The sequence below is a fragment of the Anabas testudineus genome, chromosome 3 (assembly GCF_900324465.2).
Source record: "Anabas testudineus chromosome 3, fAnaTes1.2, whole genome shotgun sequence".
NCBI lineage: Eukaryota > Metazoa > Chordata > Actinopteri > Anabantiformes > Anabantidae > Anabas > Anabas testudineus.
Window position 1 is genome coordinate 3,353,023 of NC_046612.1, and position 24,259 is coordinate 3,377,281.

Below are 24,259 nucleotides of genomic sequence, written 5' to 3' on the forward strand. Positions count from 1 at the left end.
GTATTGCTTTAATGCAATAGTTCCTGTAAGTTATATTTAAATATGATGTGTGTTTTTGCATAAGTTGGATCACACTGAAGTAGTTTGAAGACTGAAAGTGTGTTTTTTCATTGTGTAGCCTTGCAGTCGGTTTACTATATATTTATGTGCACAGTGGTCACACGCATGCTTTACATATACAAGTAAAATAATTTTCATTTACTCTGCACTCACTAAAAAAAGATCACCACAAATATCCATATACACAGTTTATCAACTTTAATAAAGTACATCAAATACAAATAAACACATTTTCAACACACATTCATGCACTACATGCATGGACAAAGCAATACTGGATTCAAAGTCTAAATACTTTTTCTATTTTACAACAATGCATTTCCTTTTTTCTACAGTGAGAGTACAGAGTATGAAGGTTTGTAGATCTGGAGTATTTAAGCTTCCTAAGTGGCACTGATGAAAAAAGAAAAGAGGGAAAAGAAACTCCTCAGAGACGTCACAGTATCCTGCAGCACATCCTGAAACAAACAAAATGCCCCCTGATGGTCTTACAGAGAAATACTTTTCTTTGATGTGATGTGTAATGCCTCCTGTTTCAACGTGACGCGCTTCTGTGGAAGTGCCTCACCAGTTCCACAGAAGAGCAATAAGGAAGTAATTTCACAACCCTGAATGCCAACAGCTGACTCTCAAAATGGCTCCGGATCAAAGTCAAAAATTAGCCAAATCTACAATTTTTCTTGTAAAATTAGGCCAGAGAAAGATTGAAACAACCTAAACCTTAAATAGCTCTGTTAACACTGACCTGTTACACAGGCTTCACACGTTTAGGACAAACGATTTCACACAATGTGTTTCCCTCTTTATACAGTCTTAAACAAATAATTGTCCCAGGAGCTATGTAGATTCAACTTTGAAACACAAGAGGACTTAGTTCAGTATCACATCACATCTTGAAAGCAGATAACACGTGTTTTCTGTTTTCTATTAGCGGTTTTACAGTGCCATCATAAAACTGTACACAAATGAAATGTTTCTAAGGTGTAAATGTGCGTTTTCATGGGTGCAAAGCAGCAAAATATCTACAACAGCCTTTAACTAAGCAGCTACAGTATGTCCTAGTGGAGAATAAAGTCAACTGAAAGTTTTAACCGCTCTTATGTCTAAATTGTTATGTCTTTTGTTTCTCAAATGACACAATACCTGCAGCGATAACAACAAGGATGAATACACAACAATTCAGTGCTACACACTCTGATATCCACTCTCTGTGATTATTGGCATGTGGGCAGACATCAAAGGCATAAGAGGTCTTTGGAGACCACCGTGGACATTGTTAATAAAACCTGGAATCACTGGAGGGATCTTGGCAAATGATGCCTCTGGATATTTGTCCAAATGTTCCTCGTCCTCACCTCTTATCTGCTCTGAACGCAGAACATCAGACCTGCCCACGAGATTTTGAAATGCCTGGTAGTCGTCATCCACTGATAGAAAGCTGTGGGAGTCTGCAGGCACGTGACCGTAAAAGGGATTTTCATCACATACAAAGGCAGCCACACGTTTTCCATTAGCGTCTGTTGCACCACTCACCACCTGATCAAAGCTCCCACACCCAGCCTCCACGCTGGACGCAAGGTCACATGAGGCCGAGGACAAACTGGAATCTTCTGCATATGCAGAATCCGCATTGCACTGATGATACGACATGTCTGTTGGCACGTGAGATGAAGCCAGCAGTGCTAAATTAAAAAGCGGGCAAGACGGGACCTGCTGCTCAGCACAGGCCACAGCGTCGCCCTCGCTACGATGGTACTCAGAGTCGCAAACTATATCAGAACGTGTCTGCACCTCGGAGCTGTCTGTCATAACCTGCTGTGAGCAGCTGGGGATGAGAATGGAATAGGTCCTGTTGTCAAATCCGGATGATTCAGAAGTCACATCATCATCTCTGACACCACAGGGATTGGACAGAGCACAGAACAAACCACTGTCTTTGTTTGAGTCTAAAAATTGGCTGGTAGTTACAGGTGACATCGGGCTGATATTAGGGAAGGCTTTACACAGAGCGTCCTGAACACCGCCTATAATGTCAGCTGGTTCAGCATTAGCATAACTGAGACAAGAGGAGCCGGTGCTGATCCCACTGCTGTGCTCAGTGTTCTCACTGCTAGTGTCCGTCAGCAACCCCTTCAACCTGAAGACAGAGAAACATGTTACTAAAACCCAGAAATCCTTAAAGATACGTGTGGTGTTACTGATGAACTAGTGCAGCCGCACTAACCATGAGTTGCTGTCATCTGGAACAAGGGGCTCAACATAGACCGAGGAGATGAAGAGTGGCTCGGGCTTCAAGAACTGAAAACAGAAGGATACAACATGATTAGAACTGATCCAATCCAGTCACTTCCAATTCCAAATTAACACTTTAGAATTCTTCCTGTTAGACCTGTAAAGCCCGACCCATTAGTTTCAATCTGCAACTAGTTTAAATCTTTTTACGTCCTTTTTATTTCACCTTGTGGTAGGTGAAACACAAATGTCACTACCTGAAGACATTTTAGATTTCCATGCATGCACTGCACATATAATCTGCCAGGGGGCAGAGGACATGTGTCTGAGTGTATCTAATAGGTTTTGAGGGGAAAGTATTGACCAAGCTGATGATTTAAAGGTCTCAGAAACTGGTCTTTCAAATATGATACAAATGACATTAAAGAGTTGTCAGCTGTAACATCATGAATTAGTACAGAGGAACTAGTTGTCCATGCTTTAATGCTACAAGTCACGTGTATCCCACTCTCGTGAATGCACAATGTCAAGAAGGCCTGGAGGACAATTCATTCCATCTGACTCAAACGTTCACGTTCTTGTGCATAAGTTAAATTGATTAGATTATGAATGCAAACAAACGTGCAACAAAAATCACCACATGGTAACTCCAGTTTTACATGTTTTGCCGCACACTCGGATCTAAGCTTCCTGGTTTGGACACTTTGTCACGGTGCAAAACTACAATTGCATTTGTGAGGTCCTTCTATTAATTTTGTAGGGTTAATAATTAACCTGTGGAGACACCTGGCGGAGTTGAGCAATGAATGGTAGCAGTGTACGTGCGACTTGTTTAACTGCATGCTTGTAATTTCTTTAACTTAACTTAGCACTTCACAAAGTTAATTCCCTTGTTTTGGTGTGTTCTTTTAATTTTTAATTGGTAAGGACAGCGACAGGCTAGCCTGATTTGACTTACTCTGCTTTAGTCGGAGAAGCAAGAAGAGGAAGAGGAAACTGCATTTACACCTATATGCTGCTTTGGGCCCAGACACTCCACAGTAGATTATATTAGGTTTTAGTTCATCTTTTAAGTCACCACTTTTAATAATAATAATAATAATAATAATAATAATAATATATTATTATTATTATAATTATTATTATTATTATTATTATTATTATTACTATTATTATTATTATTATTATAACAACAACAAGAATAATATATCTAATATAGTTATCTAAGTGATAACTGTGACAATCTCTCTGTATTTACTCTGGTGAAGTGTGGAGGGATTTTCCCAGCATGATACTAGACACAACGCTGAATTAAACAAAGCATTCTTTCCTGTGTGTGAGTGACACTTGAAAGGCAGACTCAGTGTTTAGAAATCATAACGAAAGGTCATTTCAGAAGATAAATGCAGACGATAAATAGCATGAATTTAGAAATCTGTAAATATTATGTTTATTTTTACATGCAATAAAGAAAAACAAAAGTAAATGTGTCTCACCTCTTGGTGAATTGGATATATAAAGAGTTTTGGATTGGCAACTGTGTCCCACCACTTGGTCTTGTATCTAAAATAAAGTAATAAAGAATTACAGAGTAAATTTACCCCACTGACAATCAGAATTACAACATTAGAAATTATAAACATACAGTTGAAAAAATATTGTTTTACAGTTTCCTGGTTTTCTGCATAAATTGGTCATGAAGTGTGACCTTCACGAAAGTCACAAATATCATTAAAGAGAACTGCAAACCAAGATGAAAACATTCCAGCAGTGAAGTACGGTGGAGGGAGCATCATTATGTGGGGCTGCTACAGGAGGTTTGTTAGTTTGGGGTTCTTGCTGCTAAAGGTGGTTTAGTCATTATAAACAGCATCACTCTGAATGTTAGTAATATACATGTATGTGTGAGCCCAAGTAAATCAAGTACAGAATCACATTGGAGTCACAAAATCCACCTTTTGGAGTGGCCCAGTCAGAACCAAGATGCCAACCCAATCGAGAGGCTGTTCGCACCAGTTTATACAGAAAACCAGGAAACAGGGCCATTACTGTATGTTTTCATAATGACAGATAAACAGTGTTCAACTGAAAACAGTTCTCTTACAGGGAAACCAGGACAAGACGATCTGTTATCTGTCTGACTTACTTTACATAACAGCCATACATAGCTCCAGTGATTACAACCGCAAACACGCTGAGACTGATGATGATAGCCAAGAGCAGGGTGTTAGGGGAGATAGCTGTGAAGTAACATGTATAAAGTCAATTTAAAAATGCACGTTTTCAAACACAAATGATAACAATATTCTTCACTTGTTCACCGACTGTAGAGAACATGAATGGGGAAGAATCATTTTCTTATTTTGTGTTTCTCACAGAGAAACAGAGAGATTACAGACATAACAAAGTATCCTGACACACAAATATCACAACTAAATGTTTTTAGAGGAAGTATTTTCTTTTTCACACAGTTTTCTATCTGCAATGCAAACAGCAGCTGTTGCAACTGTGTGGTTACGCAGCATTTTGGTGATATTTCCTCATACCAGGAGGGTTGGCATGCTTTAAAGTACATTTTCTAACAATTCCAGAGTCAATTAAAAAATAACAAATCTGCTCAATCTTTATAAAACACACCAAAAACTTTGACACAATAATAAATATAACCTGTATTTCACACACGTTGACCGTGTGAAAAGCTTTAAATTAAAGATAAACAGTATTTAAAGTAAAATCTACAACATAGTAAAGGGTAAGAAAAGTGAGGGGATCTGAATCCTTCCTGAAGACACTGTGCTAACGCCTGTTATATTGGAGTAACATACAGTCTACTGCATAAAGAAGGACAGAAACCCTGTCAAGGTGACACGTACCTGTCGTGAATTCCCACTCTTCACTGCTGTCACTGTATTTCCCGCTCCAATCTGTGAAGCTTCTCACACTGACCACATATGTTGTACTTGGCTCCAAGTCTTGTCCGAGTATTTCAAAGTATCTGAATCCATCGAGAGTAGTGGAGTCCACAAATTCAGACACCTGTTGTGGAGAAACAAGAAGGAGCAGGTCCAGCAGACACACGTCTACGTCTACATCAGGACAACACGTGTTCTCAGTGGTTTGTTCTACCTTGTTCTTGTCGCCTTTTTTATAGTACGTCACATTAGCAGCCAGAGTGTCACTGAAATAGCCCTCCATGTTGGTCGTCCACTGCAGTCGATAATTCCCGTTGGATTCTTTGACTGAGACGATTGTTGGGGCTTTAGGTTTTACTGCAGAGGAGCAGAGATAAGTACCTGTAAGTTCAATTTACTTATTCTGGATCTGGATCCACCTGTTTCCATGGACCTTTATTTCAAACAGGTGAACTTACTGCTGTCTGTGATGTTGAATTCTTTGGACTCTACCATTACGCCTCCTTTCTTAACGTTTGCTGTCACCGTCTCCCCATAAATAAGCATCATGGGGACCGAGCAACAACACGGTCCAGTGTCACACTTCTGGAAAACACAACTATTCTCCCTGTGGAATAAAACACCACACACGACATGCTCTGAATCTACTACTGGACATTTAGATTGTGTTTATTTAAATACCATCATTTTAAGATAATAAATCTAATAAATGACATTTTAATAACACAGAATGACTTGAATTCTATTAAACCAAATGAAACCAACTCACTCGTCTTTTCTGTCCGTGATGAGCCTCAAACTGTGCTCAGAGCAGTTTTCAGCTTTAAACTGGCAAAACATGTGTTCTATAAAGTCGTTGGTACACTCAAGACTTGATCCTGTTTCAGTGTGAAACACATATTACACACAGAGACTGGTTAGAAGAAGAAGTCTGAACACAAGGACACTCTTCAATCTGAGTCCATGTGTGCTTTACATACCAGGGAGAGAGACTGCAGTCACTACATGTCCTGAACCCAGCAGAATAAAAACCACCCAGCCGAGAACTGGGCTGAAAGGAAACACAAAGGTGATTTTTCCCTGTAGTAAAACACATTTCACGACTTGAACAACACCAGAGTCTCTGTTACCTGTTCCAGTCCATGCTCACACGACTTCTTCCACTATTTCCCCTGGAAAATAACCACGGCTCCACTCCTGAAGGTGAACATGTTTTGCTGCGAGCTGTCAGGATAAAGATCTTCTCCGTGTGTCGTCCTCAAATGGAAACTTCTTACTGGAAGCGTTGCGCCACCACCGACTCAGGGGAAGCGCGTCCCACTCCCAGCATGCGCAGTTGAGCCGCACTGTAAAATACTGTCAAAGGAACAAACCAGCTCTTTGTGCACAAACAGCAGCAGCTCCACACAGGCGTGGCCTCTGCTCAGTGGATATAGAAACCATATTAAAATGTTCCCGAGAGGAATCCAGATAGATGGAGCAGCCTGCATGAAGGAAGCGCCAAGCTCCATTAGTTCCCGTTTTACTGGTGCGTTTGCTTTTGTTTGCGCCAAGAAGTCAAACATGAATATAAGACTCCTTCACTGTTTGCAGAAGTAGCAGGACTCTATGAATTCTTATTAACCTAATATCCGTTTTTACCATAAACTCTTTAAACACGTGTTTTATTATCATTTCTTATCCTGAAGGCTCTACCAGTTCCTGAACTGGGATAAACATCCTGCAACTGCAACATCCCAGTTTAAACTAAGGACACAGACATAATGAAGCCTAAAAAATACACGTATTTTCCCTAAAGTAAAGTAGGAGACAGACGTGGGGTTGTTGGATGGTGAGCTCCTGTGTTCACAGTGGTTCTCTTTCTTCAGGAACAGCTAAACCAGTTATGAGATGCTTCATGGTCCAAGCTGTCATTGGGGTGTCTTCGAGAACGACCAGTGTCATGTCAGGTTCGTCCTGTTACATAGAATGCACGTCTACTTCCTTCACTGCAGCTGGGTGGTTAGAGTTAGGACAAAACCGTCTAAGATGACATCTTTAGAGAAACACACGTCCCAACGTGTTGCTGCACACACATTTCTATGACAAACTAAACCCAACTGGAATCTGATCAACTGATCAGATTAAATCCTCTCTCCTATAATGTTAATGTCATTGTCCACATCTGTGTCAGAAGCATTAAACATTATAGTTATAGCATAGTGTCTTATAACGATGATTATGTGTGATATTTATGACTTATGTTTCATAATTATGGCTCACTATCTTTAATAATGGCTTATTACACCATAATTATCTGAAGTTTTACGACATCACTATCACTTCAGCACATTGGCACGTAATGCAGGTGACACTAAAGAGAACAGCAACAGCTGCAGTTGACTGTTGAGAGTACTTCTGTGACCAGCTAGTAAACCTGTGAATCACAGACCACAAGTGAGATGTTGTGAAACTTTAAAAACACTGACACAGACCTCTCCTTTGTCTGTCTCATTTCATAGTTTTTAGAGCGGGTCAGACTGTCTGAGGTCAGAGTGTGGTAAGAATTTTAAATATCTTGGTGTGGCTCTACGTTCCCACGCTTTTTTAGAGAGTTGAGCAAGAAACAAAAACTTATATTGAGAGACAGACGTGGTCATATCTTACATTTTAATTTTCCGATACACATCTAATGCAGATATAGTTCAAGTACAAAATACAACCATACTTGTTATTTGTCAGACAAAATACACTGCCCACCAAATGATTGTTCTTATCACTTAAATATGCACAATGTGAAGGAAACTCAAGGGATTGGAACTAAAAAGGCTGTGTAGCCTTAAGAATACCATTTGTCATTGAGGCTAATTGGAAAAAAAGGGTTCAATATGCTAAAGATTGGACTCTGGAACAATGGAAGAAGGTCATGTGGTCTGATGGGTCCAGATTGACCCTGTTCCAGAGTGATGGAGCATCAGGATAAGAAGAGAGGCGGTGAAGTGATGAACCCATCATGTCTAGTGTCTACTGTACAAGCCTGTGGGGGCAGTGCTATGATTTGGGGTGGCTTTGGGTGACCGTGGATCAGTGAGCAGTTGTCTGCCAGGTTCGGTGGTTTAATTCCCAGCTCCTTCTGTCACATGCCAAAGTGTCCTTGGGCTAGATACTATTGCCCCTGATGAGTGAGTTCTGCCATCAGTGTGTGTGTGTGTGTGTGTGTGTGTGAATGAGATGCAGTGTAAAAGCTCTTTGGGTACCAGTTAGGTAGAAAATCGCTATATAAGTTCAGACCATTTCCCATTTATCTGGGGTTGCTGGACTTGGTCAGGTCCAGGTTCAGCATTGTTATGTGTCCAAAGAATGAGGTCAGCTGACTACCTGAATATAATGACCAGGTTATTAATCAATGGATTCTTTCTTCCCTGATGACACGAACCAAGATGTGGTTCAGGGAGCAGGACACATCATTTTCACACATGGATTGGCCACCACAGAGTCCAGACCTTAACCCCACTGAGAATATTTGGGATGTTCTGGAGAAGACTCTGTGCAGCGTCCAACTCTCCCATCATAAAAACAAGATATTAGTAAAAACATTAATGCAACTCTTGAGAATAAATGTTGAAGCTTATTGAAACGATGCCACGGTGAATGCGTCGTCCAACAAAATATGTGTGTGACTTTTTTGGGGGCGAGCAGTGTATTTGATATATACAAATCATCCTCGTTCTGCACGTTCTTTGAAATGTCAAACTAGTGGTGTATATATGGGAAGAGTTTTAATGATTACATCACCAATGTCCATCTTTTAATTGATCATCTTATAGCTTCCTCTAACATTCTCAGTCTGTCTCTTTTGAAATCTTCGTGGTTATCGTAATTCTTGTGTAACTGTAACTTTCGAAAAGTCTTGTAAAACATATTTACATGTGAAAACTGTACACAAATGAAATGTTCTTTGGAAATTCTCCTGAGACAGCTTTGCTGCAATGTTCAAGTTAAAAAACACATTTTGAAATGTCATGCTGCACATCACTGATGGTCCACTGTGTCAGACTTGTTTCTCAAATGACACAACTATGCCTGCAGTGATAACAATCACGGAACAACAAGGATGAATACACAACAATTCAGTGCTACACACTCTGATATCCACTCTCTGTGATTATTGGCATGTGGGCAGACATCAAAGGCATAAGAGGTCTTTGGAGACCACCGTGGACATTGTTAATAAAACCTGGAATCACTGGAGGGATCTTGGCAAATGATGCCTCTGGATATTTGTCCAAATGTTCCTCGTCCTCACCTCTTATCTGCTCTGAACGCAGAACATCAGACCTGGCCACGAGATTTTGAAATGCCTGGTAGTCGTCATCCACTGATAGAAAGCTGTGGGAGTCTGCAGGCACGTGACCGTAAAAGGGATTTTCATCACATACAAAGGCAGCCACACGTTTTCCATTAGCGTCTGTTGCACCACTCACAACCTGATCAAAGCTCCCACACCCAGCCTCCACACTGGACGCAAGGTCACATGAGGCCGAGGACAAACTGGAATCTTCTGCATATGCAGAATCCGCATTGCACTGATGATACGACATGTCTGTTGGCACGTGAGATGAAGCCAGCAGTGCTAAATTAAAAAGCGGGCAAGACGGGACCTGCTGCTCAGCACAGGCCACAGCGTCGCCCTCGCTACGATGGTACTCAGAGTCGCAAACTATATCAGAACGTGTCTGCACCTCGGAGCTGTCTGTCATAACCTGCTGTGAGCAGCTGGGGATGAGAATGGAATAGGTCCTGTTGTCAAATCCGGATGATTCAGAAGTCACATCATCATCTCGGACGCCACAAGGATTGGACAGAGCACAGAACAAACCACTGTCTTTGTTTGAGTCTAAAAACTGGCTGGTAGTTACGGGTGACATCGGGCTGATATTAGGGAAGGCTTTACACAGAGCGTCCTGAACACCGCCTATAATGTCAGCTGGTTCAGCGTTAGCATAACTGAGACAAGAGGAGCCGGTGCTGATCCCACTGCTGTGCTCAGTGTTCTCACTGCTAGTGTCCGTCAGCAGCCCCTTCAACCTGAAGACAGAGAAACATGTTACTAAAACCCAGAAATCCTTAAAGATACGTGTGGTGTTACTGATGAACTAGTGCAGCCGCACTAACCATGAGTTGCTGTCATCTGGAACAAGGGGCTCAACATAGACCGAGGAGATGAAGAGTGGCTCGGGCTTCAAGAACTGAAAACAGAAGGATACAACATGATTAGAACTGATCCGATCCAGTCACTTCCAATTCTAAAATGTGTTTTCAAAAGCAGCACCTGAATCTGAGCAGGTACAAAACCACAAACATGCATGAAAAAGAGACTCACAGTACTCATGTTTTAGCTTTGTCCGATCTTCAGAATGCGAAGAAGACTTTGTAGGAATTTCTTAAAATTTGGCTCAAATATAAATTTGTACTCAGGGATGCACTGGTTAAAGTTTGGTGGTGAAAGATGAACTGACTTCACACTAACACACTGATCTCACATCTCTCCTATTCTTGTGAAGGTAAAATCTCAAAAATGCCTGGAGGCGTTAGACACTTACTTGGATGAACATTCACGTTCCTTTGCACCGCATAAACTGATATGAATGCAGACAGGCGTGCATTTGAACTGCTCTTTGTTTTGTTAACTCAGACAAATAACCACGACACGGAAACTCCGGTTTTACATGTTTTTCTGGCACACTCTAACTTGCGTCTTTGTAATTTCTTTCATGAAGTCTGCAGGTTGCACAAGTTTCACCTCAGCACAGTTGAAGTCTCACCTCTTGGTGAATTGGATGTATAAAGAGTTTTGGATTGGCAGCTGTGTCCCACCACTTGGTCTTGAATCTAAAATAAAGTGCATAGGAAACATCAACGAAATGACGCACAAGACTCATGGGAGTTTTAGTACTTGTACAGCACTACAATTAGAAATTACAGACATAAAGTTGCAATAAAACAACCCTATTTGCAACTTCCTGGTTTTCTGCATAAATTGGTCATGAAGTGTGACCTTCACGAAATTCACAAATATTATTAAAGAGAACTGCAAACCAACATGAAAACATTCCAGCAGTGAAGTACGGTGGAGGGCGCATCATGATTTGGGGCAGCTTTGCTGCCTTTGGACCTGGACAACTAGTGATTGTGGAGGGGAAAATAAATTCTCAAGTTTATCAAAGTATCTAACAGGATAATGTCAGGGTGGCTGTCCACGAGCTGGGTGATGCAGCAGGACAATGAGCCCAAATAAATCTATTACAGAATCACACTGGAGTCACAAAATCCACCTTTTGGAGTGGCCCAGTCAGAACCAAGATGTCAACCCAAAAGAGAGGCTGTTCGCACCAGTTTATACAGAAAACCAGGAAACAGGGCCATTACTGTATGTTTTCATAATGACAGATAAACAGTGTTCAACTGAAAACAGTTCTCTTACAGGGAAACCAGGACAAGACGATCTGTTATCTGTCTGACTTACTTTACATAACAGCCATACATAGCTCCAGTGATTAGGACAGCAAACACGCTGAGACTGATGATGATAGCCAAGAGCAGGGTGTTAGGGGAGATAGCTGTGAAGTAACATGTATAAAGTCAATTTAAAAATGCACGTTTTCAAACACAAATGATAACAATATTCTTCACTTGTTCACCGACTGTAGAGAACATGAATGGGGAAGAATCATTTTCTTATTTTGTGTTTCTCACAGAGAAACAGAGAGATTACAGACATAACAAAGTATCCTGACACACAAATATCACAGCTAAATGTTTTTAGAGGAAGTATTTTCTTTTTCACACAGTTTTCTATCTGCAATGCAAACAGCAGCTGTTGCAACTGTGTGGTTATGCAGCATTTTGGTGATATTTCCTCATACCAGGAGGGTTGGCGTGCTTTCAATTTAACTGTTCTATAAAATCACAAACAGCGTTACAAAAATAATAATAATATGCTAATTGTTTTAGAGTAAAAAAATAAAAATGACAAATAATAAATAAATAATCTGCTCCATCTAAGACCTCAGTTCCCAGTTCTCTCCTCCAGACTGAGACATCCTGCTCACCTCATTTGCAACTCTGACGGAGGATGATGCATCGACGCTCCTCCTCTCAAACCATCCTACCACCTGTTCTCTGGATCCTGTTGGGATTGCTTAAGAAGCCTACTCTTGATCCCTCCATTGTTGAGACCTACAGACCTGTCTTTCTTCTTCTATTTAGCTCTACAGAAAAGGGCATTCCTGTCGGTTGTGGATTCCCTGCGTTCTGAAAATGATGCAGCTCAGTCTTCTGTCTTAATCCTACCTGATCTAATGTATACTTTATACTTTTTATACTTGTATACTTTTTATCTATGTGCAGCTGTAAACACTGTAAACCACCTGATCCTCCTGTCTGCACTTTCTGATTTGGGCTTCACTGGTACAGCTCTTGCCTGATTCAGGTTTTACTTATCTGGACAAACCTTCGTAGTATCTTGGCACTATCTTGACACTCACTGCCTCTTCACCAGCGTGCCACATGGCTCGGTTCTTGGTCCTATTTTTTTTGTCCTTAATGACTCTATGGCCTCATTACGCATCTCTGCATGCCTCTCTGACATCTCTGCTTGCATGAGAGAAATGCATCTTCAACTAAACCTCTCTAAGAAAGAAGTTCTTGTCTTCACAGCCAGACCTTCAGCACAACATCGACATTAACACAGGGTCTTCAGTGACTGTCCCCACTAAGTCTGAGGGTTGTCATTGATGACCGACCACATCTCATTTGTCTCAAGGTCATGCAGATTTGTCCAATTCAACATCAGAAAAATCAGATCCTACCTTTATGAATACATGCAACCAAAGTCACTGTGCAGGCATTGGTCTGATCCCCGGACCAATGGGGCTACCAGCATGCACAAACCAATGCAGCCGACTATTCATTTTTTTATCAAGCAAAAGGAACACACATTACACCACTCTTCAGATCTTTGCACTGGCTTCCTGTAGCAGCTTGCATCAGGTTCAAAGCCCAGATCCTTGCCTCAAAAGTGGTCAACTCAACAGCACCTGCCTACCTGAACTCCCTCACCTAGGGCTACATTCACTCCCACCCACCCTGCTCTGTCAACAAATGACATCTGGTCCCTTCAACACACAGCAAAGGCTCCCAAACAAAGCACTTCAGCTCAGTGTTGCCACAGTGGAATGAGCCATGAAACTCTACATGCTCAGTAACTGACTCCCAACAAAACTCCACAACAGAACTCTTCTACAACCTTCTGTGCACTTTAATCTAAATAATTAATAAATAAATACATACAATCTCTGTCCCATCTTGCACTTGCATCTTATGAAATGTAAACATTACTTTCTGAAGCACTTTGCTTTAATGTTTTCTCCTTGACTTATTTGCTCGCCGTGTACCTCACTTATGAGTCTCTTTGGATAAAAGCATTTGCCAAACGACTAAATGTAAAGGTACATTAGAAAAATTACAAATGATAAATAAATAATCTGCTGACTTTCTATAAAACAACCAAGAATTTTGACACAATGGGATAAGATAAGATAAACTTTATAATTCCTTAAAGTTGATTAAATTAGGGATTTGAATCCTTCCTGAAGACGCTGTACTAACGCCTGTTATTTTGGAGTACTTATATGTACTGACGCCTGTTATTTTGGAGTAACGTACACTCTACTGCATAAAGAAGGACAAACCCTGTCAAGGTGACACGTACCTGTCGTGAATTCCCACTCTTCACTGCTGTCACTGTATTTCCCGCTCCAATCTGTGAAGCTTCTCACACTGACCACATATGTTGTACTTGGCTCCAAGTCTTGTCCGAGTATTTCAAAGTATCTGAATCCATCGAGAGTAGTGGAGTCCACAAATTCAGACACCTGTTGTGGAGAAACAAGAAGGATCAGGTCCAGCAGACACACGTCTACGTCTACATCAGGACAACACGTGTTCTCAGTGGTTTGTTCTACCTTGTTCTTGTCGCCTTTTTTATAGTACGTCACATTAGCAGCCAGAGTGTCACTGAAATAGCCCTCCATGTTTGTCGTCCACTGCAGTCGATAATTCCCGTTGGATTCTTTGACTGAGATGATTGTTGGGGCTTTAGGTTTTACTGCAGAGGAGCAGAGATAAGTACCTGTAAGTTCAATTTACTTATTCTGGATCTGGATCCACCTGTTTCCATGGACCTTTATTTCAAACAGGTGAACTTACTGCTGTCTGTGATGTTGAATTCTTTGGACTCTACCATTACGCCTCCTTTCTTAACGTTTGCTGTCACCGTCTCCCCATAAATAAGCATCATGGGGACCGAGCAACAACACGGTCCAGTGTCACACTTCTGGAAAACACAACTATTCTCCCTGTGGAATAAAACACCACACACGACATGCTCTGAATCTACTACTGGACATTTAGATTGTGTTTATTTAAATACCATCATTTTAAGATAATAAATCTAATAAATGACATTTTAATAACACAGAATGACTTGAATTCTATTAAACCAAATGAAACCAACTCACTCGTCTTTTCTGTCCGTGATGAGCCTCAAACTGTGCTCAGAGCAGTTTTCAGCTTTAAACTGGCAAAACATGTGTTCTATAAAGTCATTGGTACACTCAAGACTTGATCCTGTTTCAGTGTGAAACACATATTACACACAGAGACTGGTTAGAAGAAGAAGTCTGAACACAAGGACACTCTTCAATCTGAGTCCATGTGTGCTTTACATACCAGGGAGAGAGACTGCAGTCACTACATGTCCTGAACCCAGCAGAATAAAAACCACCCAGCCGAGAACTGGGCTGAAAGGAAACACAAAGGTGATTTTTCCCTGTAGTAAAACACATTTCACGACTTGAACAACACCAGAGTCTCTGTTACCTGTTCCAGTCCATGCTCACACGACTTCTTCCACTATTTCCCCTGGAAAATAACCACGGCTCCACTCCTGAAGGTGAACATGTTTTGCTGCGAGCTGTCAGGATAAAGATCTTCTCCGTGTGTCGTCCTCAAATGGAAACTTCTTACTGGAAGCGTTGCGCCACCACCGACTCAGGGGAAGCGCGTCCCACTCCCAGCATGCGCAGTTGAGCCGCACTGTAAAATACTGTCAGTGGAACAAACCAGCTCTTTGTGCACAAACAGCAGCAGCTCCACACAGGCGTGGCCTCTGCTCAGTGGATCAGGCTCCATTACTTCACGTTTTGCGTTTGCTTTTGCTTGCAGCTTCACACGTAGACACGTCTTATTTTGAAAGTCCATCGCCGGATGTAGCGGTAGCAGATTAAATAGGGAATTCCCAGGTCTCTGCAGAGTTTTATTACAAAATTAGATTGAAATCAATAATCAATATTTATATAGATTCTAAACATTTTATTTTATTTTATCACATTTATTTGACACAAATATCTGGTTTATTTTAAAACAATTAGGAAGAGAGCTTTGAGTCAACTTTCCCAGTGTTGTTCTGTCCATGTGTTTCTCTCTTTGGATCATCTACATGGTTTATGGACTTACCAGAGACTAGACACGAGTCAGATAAAACATTTTATTGATGTTCAAAGATTTTAAAAATAAAACCAACAGTTTGAACTCAGCAGTGATGTGTTTTTTAAGTTAGTGTCTACAAACCTCAACATAGACAGAATTGAATTTAAAATTCTTCTCCTCACTTATAAATCCCTTAATAATCAGGCTCCATCTTATCTTAAAGAACTCATAGTTCCATATCTTCCAAGCAGAACTCTCCGTTCTCAGACTGCAGGTTTACTTGTAGTTCCTCCAAATGTACAATGGGAGGCAGAGCCTTTAGCTACCAAGCCCCTCTCCTGTGGAACCAGCTCCCAGTTCAGGTTCGGGAGGCAGACACCCTCTCTACATTTAAGACTAGACTTAAAACTTTCCTTTTTATAAATCTTATAGTTAGAGATGGATCAGGTGAGTCTGAACCATCTCTTAGTTATGCTGATATAGGTTATTCTGCTGGGGGACCTCTACTGATAAACTGAGCTCCTCTCCTCTCTCCTTTCTCCTGTATCAATGCAAATGCCACCATTGCATGTCATTAACTTTGTGTCTTCTCTCTCCTGTAGTTGTGTTTCCTCCTCTCTGTCTCCCTCTCTCTGTACTTTTCTGCAGGTATCCTCGGCCTGGAGCTGTACATCTCCAGAATCCAGTTCATCTGCCCAATGTTCTTGCTGCTTATTGTTGTCTTATTGCCTGCTGTTCTTTTCTCTTTTCTCTTTCCACTCACCCCAACCGGTCGAGGCAGATGGCCGCCCACTATGAGCCCGGTTCTGCTGGAGGTTTCTTCCTCTAAAGGGAGTTTTTCCTCTCCACTGTTACCCAAAGCTTGCTCAAATGGGATTGTTGGGTTTTCTCTATAGTTTTTTGTATAATTATTTTCTGTAAGGTCTTAAACCTTAAACACTGTAAAGTGCCTTGAGATAACTTCTGTTGTAAATTGGCGCTATACAAATAAAAACTGAATTGAATTGAATTGAATTTTCAACAAAAGATATTACACAAGCAGCTTCATTTACAATTTTACTGGCCTAAAAATATGTATGAGTGCAGTAAACCTGCCATCCTGGTGGTGGCTGGGATTGTTAGTGTGGATGTGGTTCAGTTCTAGAGAAGAAGTTGGTTAACCAGCTCGGTGATTGTGAAGTTTCTGAGCTCTTAATGACAGTTTTTATGCAATTTGTCTGTGACACAACGTTCAGTGAAATTCAGTTTAATTTTCTTTAGACTATTCATCTTCAGTCATCTTGTTATTCCAACTGACAAACAGCAATGGAACTAATTGGTTATACTTGGTTTTAATTTAAAATAAAAACTGTGAAGAGTTGCTCTATTTTATCCACATGTTCCTTCTTCTCTCCCGCAGATTTCCCAGTAAAAAGCCTGGCGGTCTTCATCCACCGCTGTAACAGGCGATTTTCAGTACAGATAAAAACCTCTTAGGTTTAGCTGTTTTGCACCATCTCATCAAAGCTCTTGTAGGCGTCCTCAGCTCTGGACACCGGACCACATGATGCAGGTGAGTTGATGCCAGTAGAGAAGGAGGACGAACTGGTGTCTACTGCATTTGCAGAATCTGTGCTGCACTGGTGATATGACATATCTGTTGGCATGAGAGCTGGAACCTGTATCTGTGTCTCAGCAGAGGTCACGGTGTCTCCCTCCAAAGGGTGGTATTCAGAGTCACAAATGCTTTTCGCCTGTTTCTGGACCTCAGAGCTGTCAGTTATAATCAGATGTGGGCAGCTGGGAATGGGGATGAAATAAGTCATGTTGTCAAAGTCAAGACTGTGTGAATCACTGTCTTTGTTGGATTCTGGAAGCTGACTAGTGTTTACTGATGGTATGAGTCGGTCAAATGCTTTACTCAGGGCATCCTGAACTCCGGCCTTGATGTCGACAGGTTTGAGGTCGACACTGCTGACAGAAGAAGGACCTGCACTGAAGTACCTGCTTTGCTCTGACCCCTCTGACCTGAATACACACAAACCAAAATATGCATGAATATATTATCATCACACCTATAAACATATTGTGTTGATGATGTAGTCATGCTGCTGTACGAACCACGGTTCACTGTTGTTTGGAACAGAAGGATCAATGGAGACAGAGGAGACGCTGGTTTGTAACGGCTTAAAGATCTGAAACTACAAGTAGGAAGAGCGTCTTAAGGTCTGAATCATTCAAAGAAATACATATTAAAACCAGTACACGAAAGATTGAAATGAAAACTGTCTAAGTAAACACTGTAGGGAAAGTGAAAAGAACAAAGACATGTATAGTTCAGGCTGATGTCTGCTGTTAATGTGGAATGATGCTCATCAACAGAAGCTGCCAGCACCACACCCTTTGCTCAGGCGTCTTACTTTTGGCGTCCCTGGATGCACGTGTAAAACCTTTGGCTTTGGACAATGGGCCACTGCATCCGCCCATTTAGCTCTGATTCTAAAATGAAATGAACAAATTGATCAACAGGGCATGTGTAGTACACATTGGATTTTATTACAGGATTATAATGTGTTGGAAAACACATATCTGCATTACTTACTTTTCATAACAGGCAAATGCAGCTGTGGTGATGACGACTGCAGCGATACTGAGACTGACGATGATTCCCAAACGCAGAATATGAGAGGAGGCAGCTGTGAAGTGTGTGTGTTCATTATTATTTTATACATTAACAATTGATGTCCAGAGAGATTGACTTCTGATAATATAATAAATACTAATAATGGAATATAATAAACTTTAAGATACAGTATGTGATAAGATGGAAATAAGGGAGCAGCAACGTATCATCCCTAGATGATACATTAACAACAAAAGACAAGACAATTACTGACAAGGTTCCAGTTATATAGCACAAAATATTTACACTATTAATATTTAAACAGCCTTCACAGTGTCAGTGTTCGTGTGTTGAGCCCTGTTAATATTGCATCAGCAGCTTTTATCATTATCCTTTCTTTAAAGACAAACGTCCTGTCAAGGTGACACGTACCTGTCGTGAATTCCCACTCTTCACTGCTGTCACTGTATTTCCCGCTCCAATCTGTGAAGCTTCTCACACTGACCACATATGTTGTACTTGGCTCCAAGTCTTTTTCGAGTATTTCAAAGTATCTGAATCCATCGAGAGTAGTGGAGTCCACAAATTCAGACACCTGTTGTGGAGAAACAAGAAGGATCAGGTTCAGCAGACACACGTCTACATCAGGACAACACGTGTTCTCAGTGGTTTGTTCTACCTTGTTCTTGTCGCCTTTTTTATAGTACGTCACATTAGCAGTCAGAGTGTCACTGAAATGGCCCTTCATGTTGGTCGTCCACTTCACTCGATAGTTCCCGTTGGATTCATAAACTAAGACGATTGTTGGGGCTTTAGGTTTTACTGCAGAGGAGCAGAGATAAGATAAAAGTATGGAAACTGTTTCTTAAAGTGTTAAACGATATGTGTCTGCTCTCATGTGTAGAGCAAACCTAAAGTCGTCTGGATCATTGAGTTTCTCAGCATGAAATTTCAGAGGAAACTTCATGACCAGACTTGAATCCTAGTGTTTGCTCGTCATCTCCAGATACTGTGGAGTCCTCCCACGCAAAACTCAACATTCTGCCCACTCCCTCTAAACCCTATCTCTCATGGGATTACTGGAAATTGTATTCATGCTTTTGTGAACAATGGCTATAGTTACTGTATTTCCCAGCAGCCAGAACATATTTCCCCCGTTTTTAACATCTCTTTACTGACTCATAGATCTTAATCTGATTCTGTTTTTAATCACCTGCTCCAGTCAGGTTTTAACAGCGTCTCACTCCTTCACATTAAGTGTTAATGTTGTGGTTTGGGCTGAAAGAAACAAACTCACTGCTGGTTTCGATGCTGATGTTTTTGGACTCCACATTTTTTCCCCTTTTCCAAATTGTTGCATTGTGAGATTTTCCCAAAATAATGTGCATTTGGACGTAGCAGCAACAGAGCTCACTGCCACATTCCTGGACGTAACAGTCCCTGTGGGATACAAGAACAGACGCAATCTCTGACTGAATCCCACATTTGTATATTTAATATAAGTTCATAAGATGCTACACAATGTAGAATTCAAAAAGCAGGATATAAACTGGCTCTGTAATGAAAAACATACTTATAGAAATATGACAACTCACTTATTTCCATCATCCCAAAGAGTCAAAACGTATTCAGAGCAGTTTTGTGCTTTAAAGGTGCAGTTCATCAGTTTATCGAAGTCGTTCGTACAGTCGAGAGTTGAACCTGTTTCATTTGAAGTTGACATTAAGAGCTACACATTTCACAACAACACATATTTTAAAGCTGTGCCAAAGATCACTGTACTGTACCTGAGGAAGCAGCTCCAATTGTTCCTGAAAGAAAAAGCAGGATGACGAACATCCTGAAACCAAACAGGTCTGTTATTTTCTCCAAATGAATTCTGCACACAGACAGTTTCAACTTCTCAAAATATCTCTGTGTCAACACTCCAGCCGGGACGCTGATAACTGTTCAACTGTCTTCCTGCCGTGAGTGTGGGTACCACTGGCTATGTTGCGCCACATTTTAGAGGAAGTCAGTGACAAAACTAAACAAAAAGGCAAAAAGCTACTTTCAGTCCTGTTATGTGATCATGATCAAATCCAATATTACTAGAATCCTTTGTACAAGACTTTAATATAGATCATTTCCACTCTTTTTTATTCTTTTTTTGTAAAACAGCGTTCTATTAAAAGTACTAAGAGTTTATTGTTTAATGAGACTGGTCCTGCAGATTACACACATCATATGTGAGAATCTGGATTTAAAGGTGAAACCCACAGATAACAATAGATTAGTTCAGACGAGAATTTAGATTTTTTCTTTTTCTTTCAAGCTGTACATGCACTGACACATTACAAATTTCCTTGTTGTCCGTTTATTTAAGAAAACTGCTGGTTATTCTCGAGCCATTTAAGGTTTTCTGGTACTCATAACATATATTTGTGTTTTATTATAGTTTATAAAGAAGCAGAATGTAGTTGCTGTATTTCTCCTGAATATATATTATTATAATATTGTGATCATTCATGTGTTTTAAAGGTTTTGAGGCTACAGATTACTGTAGGATGTTGTTCTGATACTGCTCCTGTTTTAAATGTGTCCTTTATGGTGAGCAGCTGAGTTTATAGCCTTATTTTGAAAGTCCCAGACCGGTTACAGCAGATCCTGCTTCCAGAGACCAGAGCTGCTGCTGCTACGGAGATTAAAATGTCCAACGTGAATTTTGATAAAGAGCCACTTGTATCAAAGACCTGGATCGCTCTGAGGCGTCTGGACAAAAACGGTTCGTATCCTCCTGTTTTTCCACTCTACAGTCAGTGATTGTTTGTTTTTCAGACACAGATCTGGACTCGGTTTGTGCATCTGTATCCATGGCAACGGGCCTCTTGAAGACAAAAAGACATGATGCGCTCATTTGGAGGGTGTATAAACCTAACACCTGTGGACTGGGACGATGTTTGGACTGTTCAGCTCAGCACATGGTCCAGTGTCACTGAAGAGAACAGCAGCAGCTGCAGCTGACTGTTGGCATATTACTGTGAGCAGCATCTTGGTTTGGATTTAGAGTCTCAGTTTTAAAAGGGTTGAGCAAAAACAGAAGTGGTCATATCTCAACTTCTGTGTCTAATACACACAGCTACTCTCTCTGAGTCTGGGTTCTGTACCGTGTGCTCTTCACTTGGATCCAGACACGTCACACTCGTAGTCATTAGTCCACAAGACTTGGTTCCATTCAAAATCCACTGTTTGTGCGTCTTTGTCTTGTGATTTGCCGACATTACTGGGTTGATCCCAGCTGAGTTACACTCTGCTTTCTGTCTCGTTTTATTCAACACTGTTGAACAGTTCATCTGTTTCTCAAGCATAAGTACTTGTCTTCTTGCACTTTCACTAAGTCCTGATCTTTCAGCCTGTCTCTGGAGACTAGTGTACAGCCTGTAAAGAGCTTTGAATAACCTGTGTCCTGCATGTCTCACTTTGAATCTCGTGGCGTCTCTGTTGCAGATGACAGAGTGGTGGCTCTTCGAGAAGTGTCCGTCCCTCTATCGGCTGAGGTCCCCGTCATCACACAGGTGGACGAACCGCTCACCTTCTGCTGTACTGGATGTGATTAACTAAGATGGGAAGAGTTTAGAGTTTTACCAATTACCATGTATTAACTACATCCTCCCTTTGACCCTCTCAGACTTTCTCATCTGAATTTTTTATTGACATGTTTTGTTTTCTGTTGGATTGTATTCAATCTGTTATTTCCTGCCGGCTGCTTTCTTCTCTGTAGTTTATTATATCTTTTACATTCTTTCTGTTTCAGATCATCACCAGCACCTTTGGGATAAACTCCCCAGATGTCATCTTGAAGGTACGTTGTATGTTTGAGATGTGGATTTTTGAATATTGTTGACATGTTTATTTTTGGTTTCTACTTGCATCTGTGTGCAGATACGGAACCACCGTGGCTGTCTGATTCCTCTGAACAGCTCAATTCCTGCTAACAGCAAACACGCGTAAGCAGTCTGGAGTCCAGACATTAGGTCCTGTACTTCTATTTTTATCTGTTCAGTTCATTTTTCTTTCATTAAACACTGAGTCAGCTGCGATTTGTCTTTTTCACCACAGACCTTATGTGCTTGAGGTTACCAGGATCTTTCAGCATGGTAAGAAGGTTTTAATCTGAGAGCTGGACAGCTGTTACTGTGTCCTTCACATTCCCTCACACTGTTATTAGTGATACTGTAGTTATTAGTATAATTAGAAAAACAACTGTATAATGTATGATATAAATTCAACCTGAAGATCAACAAAGCTTTGATGTCTTCGATGGATATTTTTCTGTTCCCAGTCCGTCCCAAGCCCCGAACTTTTCCCATGACTGTGATCAATAAAACCATGAAGACCAGGCTGCAGAGCATTGACAGGCGGGTAAGAGGTCACAGTGCCAATAGTACAAACACCGATGGTTTGGAAATGCAACCGTCTGAACAGTTGTTCCAAACTACAGATAATTGGAGGAGAAAACGTTTGCATGTCCTAAAACAATCAATTAAAATAGCAGCTGAGTTTATATAAAGTTTTATAGTGTCACAGAGGAGAAAAACACAGCTGAGAACAATGTGATTGGACATTTTCTCAACAACCCAAAAGTCAACATTCAAACATGCAGAGTTTTTCTTTGAGTCTCTGTGTTTCTGTGTTTTTTGTGATTGTATTTTATATTCATCTACCTCTACTTTCTCACACATGACAGTTTCTTCATGGTATTTGAATTTTACCTGAGTGATAAATCTTCATTTTCTCACGTGGCAGAATTTAAATTCCATGTTTTATCACAGATTCAGAGACTGGAGGACCTTCTGCCACAGATCAAACTTAGACACAACGAAAAACTGAACCAGGTATCGACTTTCTTCTTGGTCTCTGTTCCTGGCTACTCGTAGCACATGTTGCTGTTTTTATGAACCCATAAAAATATTCACTGCCCCCCTCAGAAGGTTTCACCTTTTATTTTTCTTTTGAACAACATTGAATCATGGTTGATTTATTTGGATTTTTTTATTCAGTTTTTGCTCAGGTTACTGCTCCACCCGTAGGTTGGACGTTTCAGATACAGGTGGATCAGATGTTCCCCATTTAACTGTGTGAATTTTTAAAGCAACTGTCTGCACCAGTGATGATTTAGATGAGTTATTATTAAATCAGCTATGACTAAACTTCCAAAAAGGCCTGACTGATTTTTAGAATATACTGCTGACCGTGCGCTCTCTGTCCCATCATAGGAGATTGAATGTCTCAACCAGAAGTTAAGGTTTCTTCAAAATCGAATGCAGGTGAGTCATCGTGATAAATCATGATAAGCAACCAGTTCTTCATACCACGGTAATATGACACTAAGTGTATTAAATCAGAAAATAAAACTGAGTACAATAAAGTCTGTAATAATGACATTATAATTCATCATCCTGTTCTTGTTCAGTGTTTCTATCATGAGAAAGACTATTAAGCATCTTCCCACCACACTGTTGCAACCTCACTAAGAAATATACTTTCCAATCCTATAACTAACTTTTAATTGATCTCTTTTTTAAAAATTTCTCATATGTACATGTTTGATGTTTGCACCTAATGTCCGGTCCTGCTGCAGGTGGCGGACTCTCACAGCTGGAAGGGAGTGCTGACCAGAGCCCCCTTGTGGTAAATCATCTCTAGTTGTTCTAGAAGACAAATCATCTGCAGGACTGGAGATTTTACCCTGAGGAGCAGTCATCAGTTAACGACATGAATCCAAATGTTTTCTAATTTTACAAATCCAATCATACATCGTGAAATGATGACTGTAACAACAGCCTTACATGGAAACTGTTTTTCTCAAATCACATAACAGCAACATCTGACAACATGTGTCAGTGAGTTACGTTTGTTTTACAGATTAATAATTTTTGTGACA

At 40.6% G+C, this 24,259-nt stretch overlaps 2 protein-coding genes across 2 annotated transcripts; both read right to left on the bottom strand.

Moving 5' to 3' along the window:
* Positions 1–235: 235 nt before the first annotated feature.
* Positions 236–24,201, bottom strand: LOC113174582. Its single transcript, XM_026378644.1, has 22 exons — positions 21,795–24,201; positions 20,124–20,176; positions 19,932–20,037; positions 19,634–19,776; positions 19,016–19,158; positions 18,769–18,934; positions 18,316–18,409; positions 18,134–18,212; positions 17,835–17,914; positions 17,216–17,741; positions 15,369–15,551; positions 15,126–15,253; positions 14,976–15,046; positions 14,765–14,873; positions 14,454–14,602; positions 14,210–14,352; positions 13,957–14,122; positions 11,710–11,803; positions 11,009–11,075; positions 10,359–10,432; positions 9,297–10,271; positions 236–1,222 (listed from the first exon to the last, which is right to left on the bottom strand). The coding sequence occupies exons 1-21, from the start codon at positions 21,881–21,883 to the stop codon at positions 9,320–9,322; spliced, it is 3,615 nt and encodes a 1,204-aa protein (XP_026234429.1). The 5' UTR covers positions 21,884–24,201; the 3' UTR covers positions 236–1,222; positions 9,297–9,319.
* LOC113174741 lies at positions 242–6,554 on the bottom strand. The gene is made up of 10 exons (XM_026378858.1): positions 6,335–6,554; positions 6,185–6,255; positions 5,974–6,082; positions 5,663–5,811; positions 5,419–5,561; positions 5,166–5,328; positions 4,439–4,532; positions 3,789–3,855; positions 2,285–2,358; positions 242–2,197 (listed from the first exon to the last, which is right to left on the bottom strand). Exons 1-10 carry the CDS (start codon positions 6,346–6,348, stop codon positions 1,246–1,248), a joined length of 1,836 nt encoding a protein of 611 aa, XP_026234643.1. The 5' UTR covers positions 6,349–6,554; the 3' UTR covers positions 242–1,245.
* Positions 24,202–24,259: the final 58 nt, after the last annotated feature.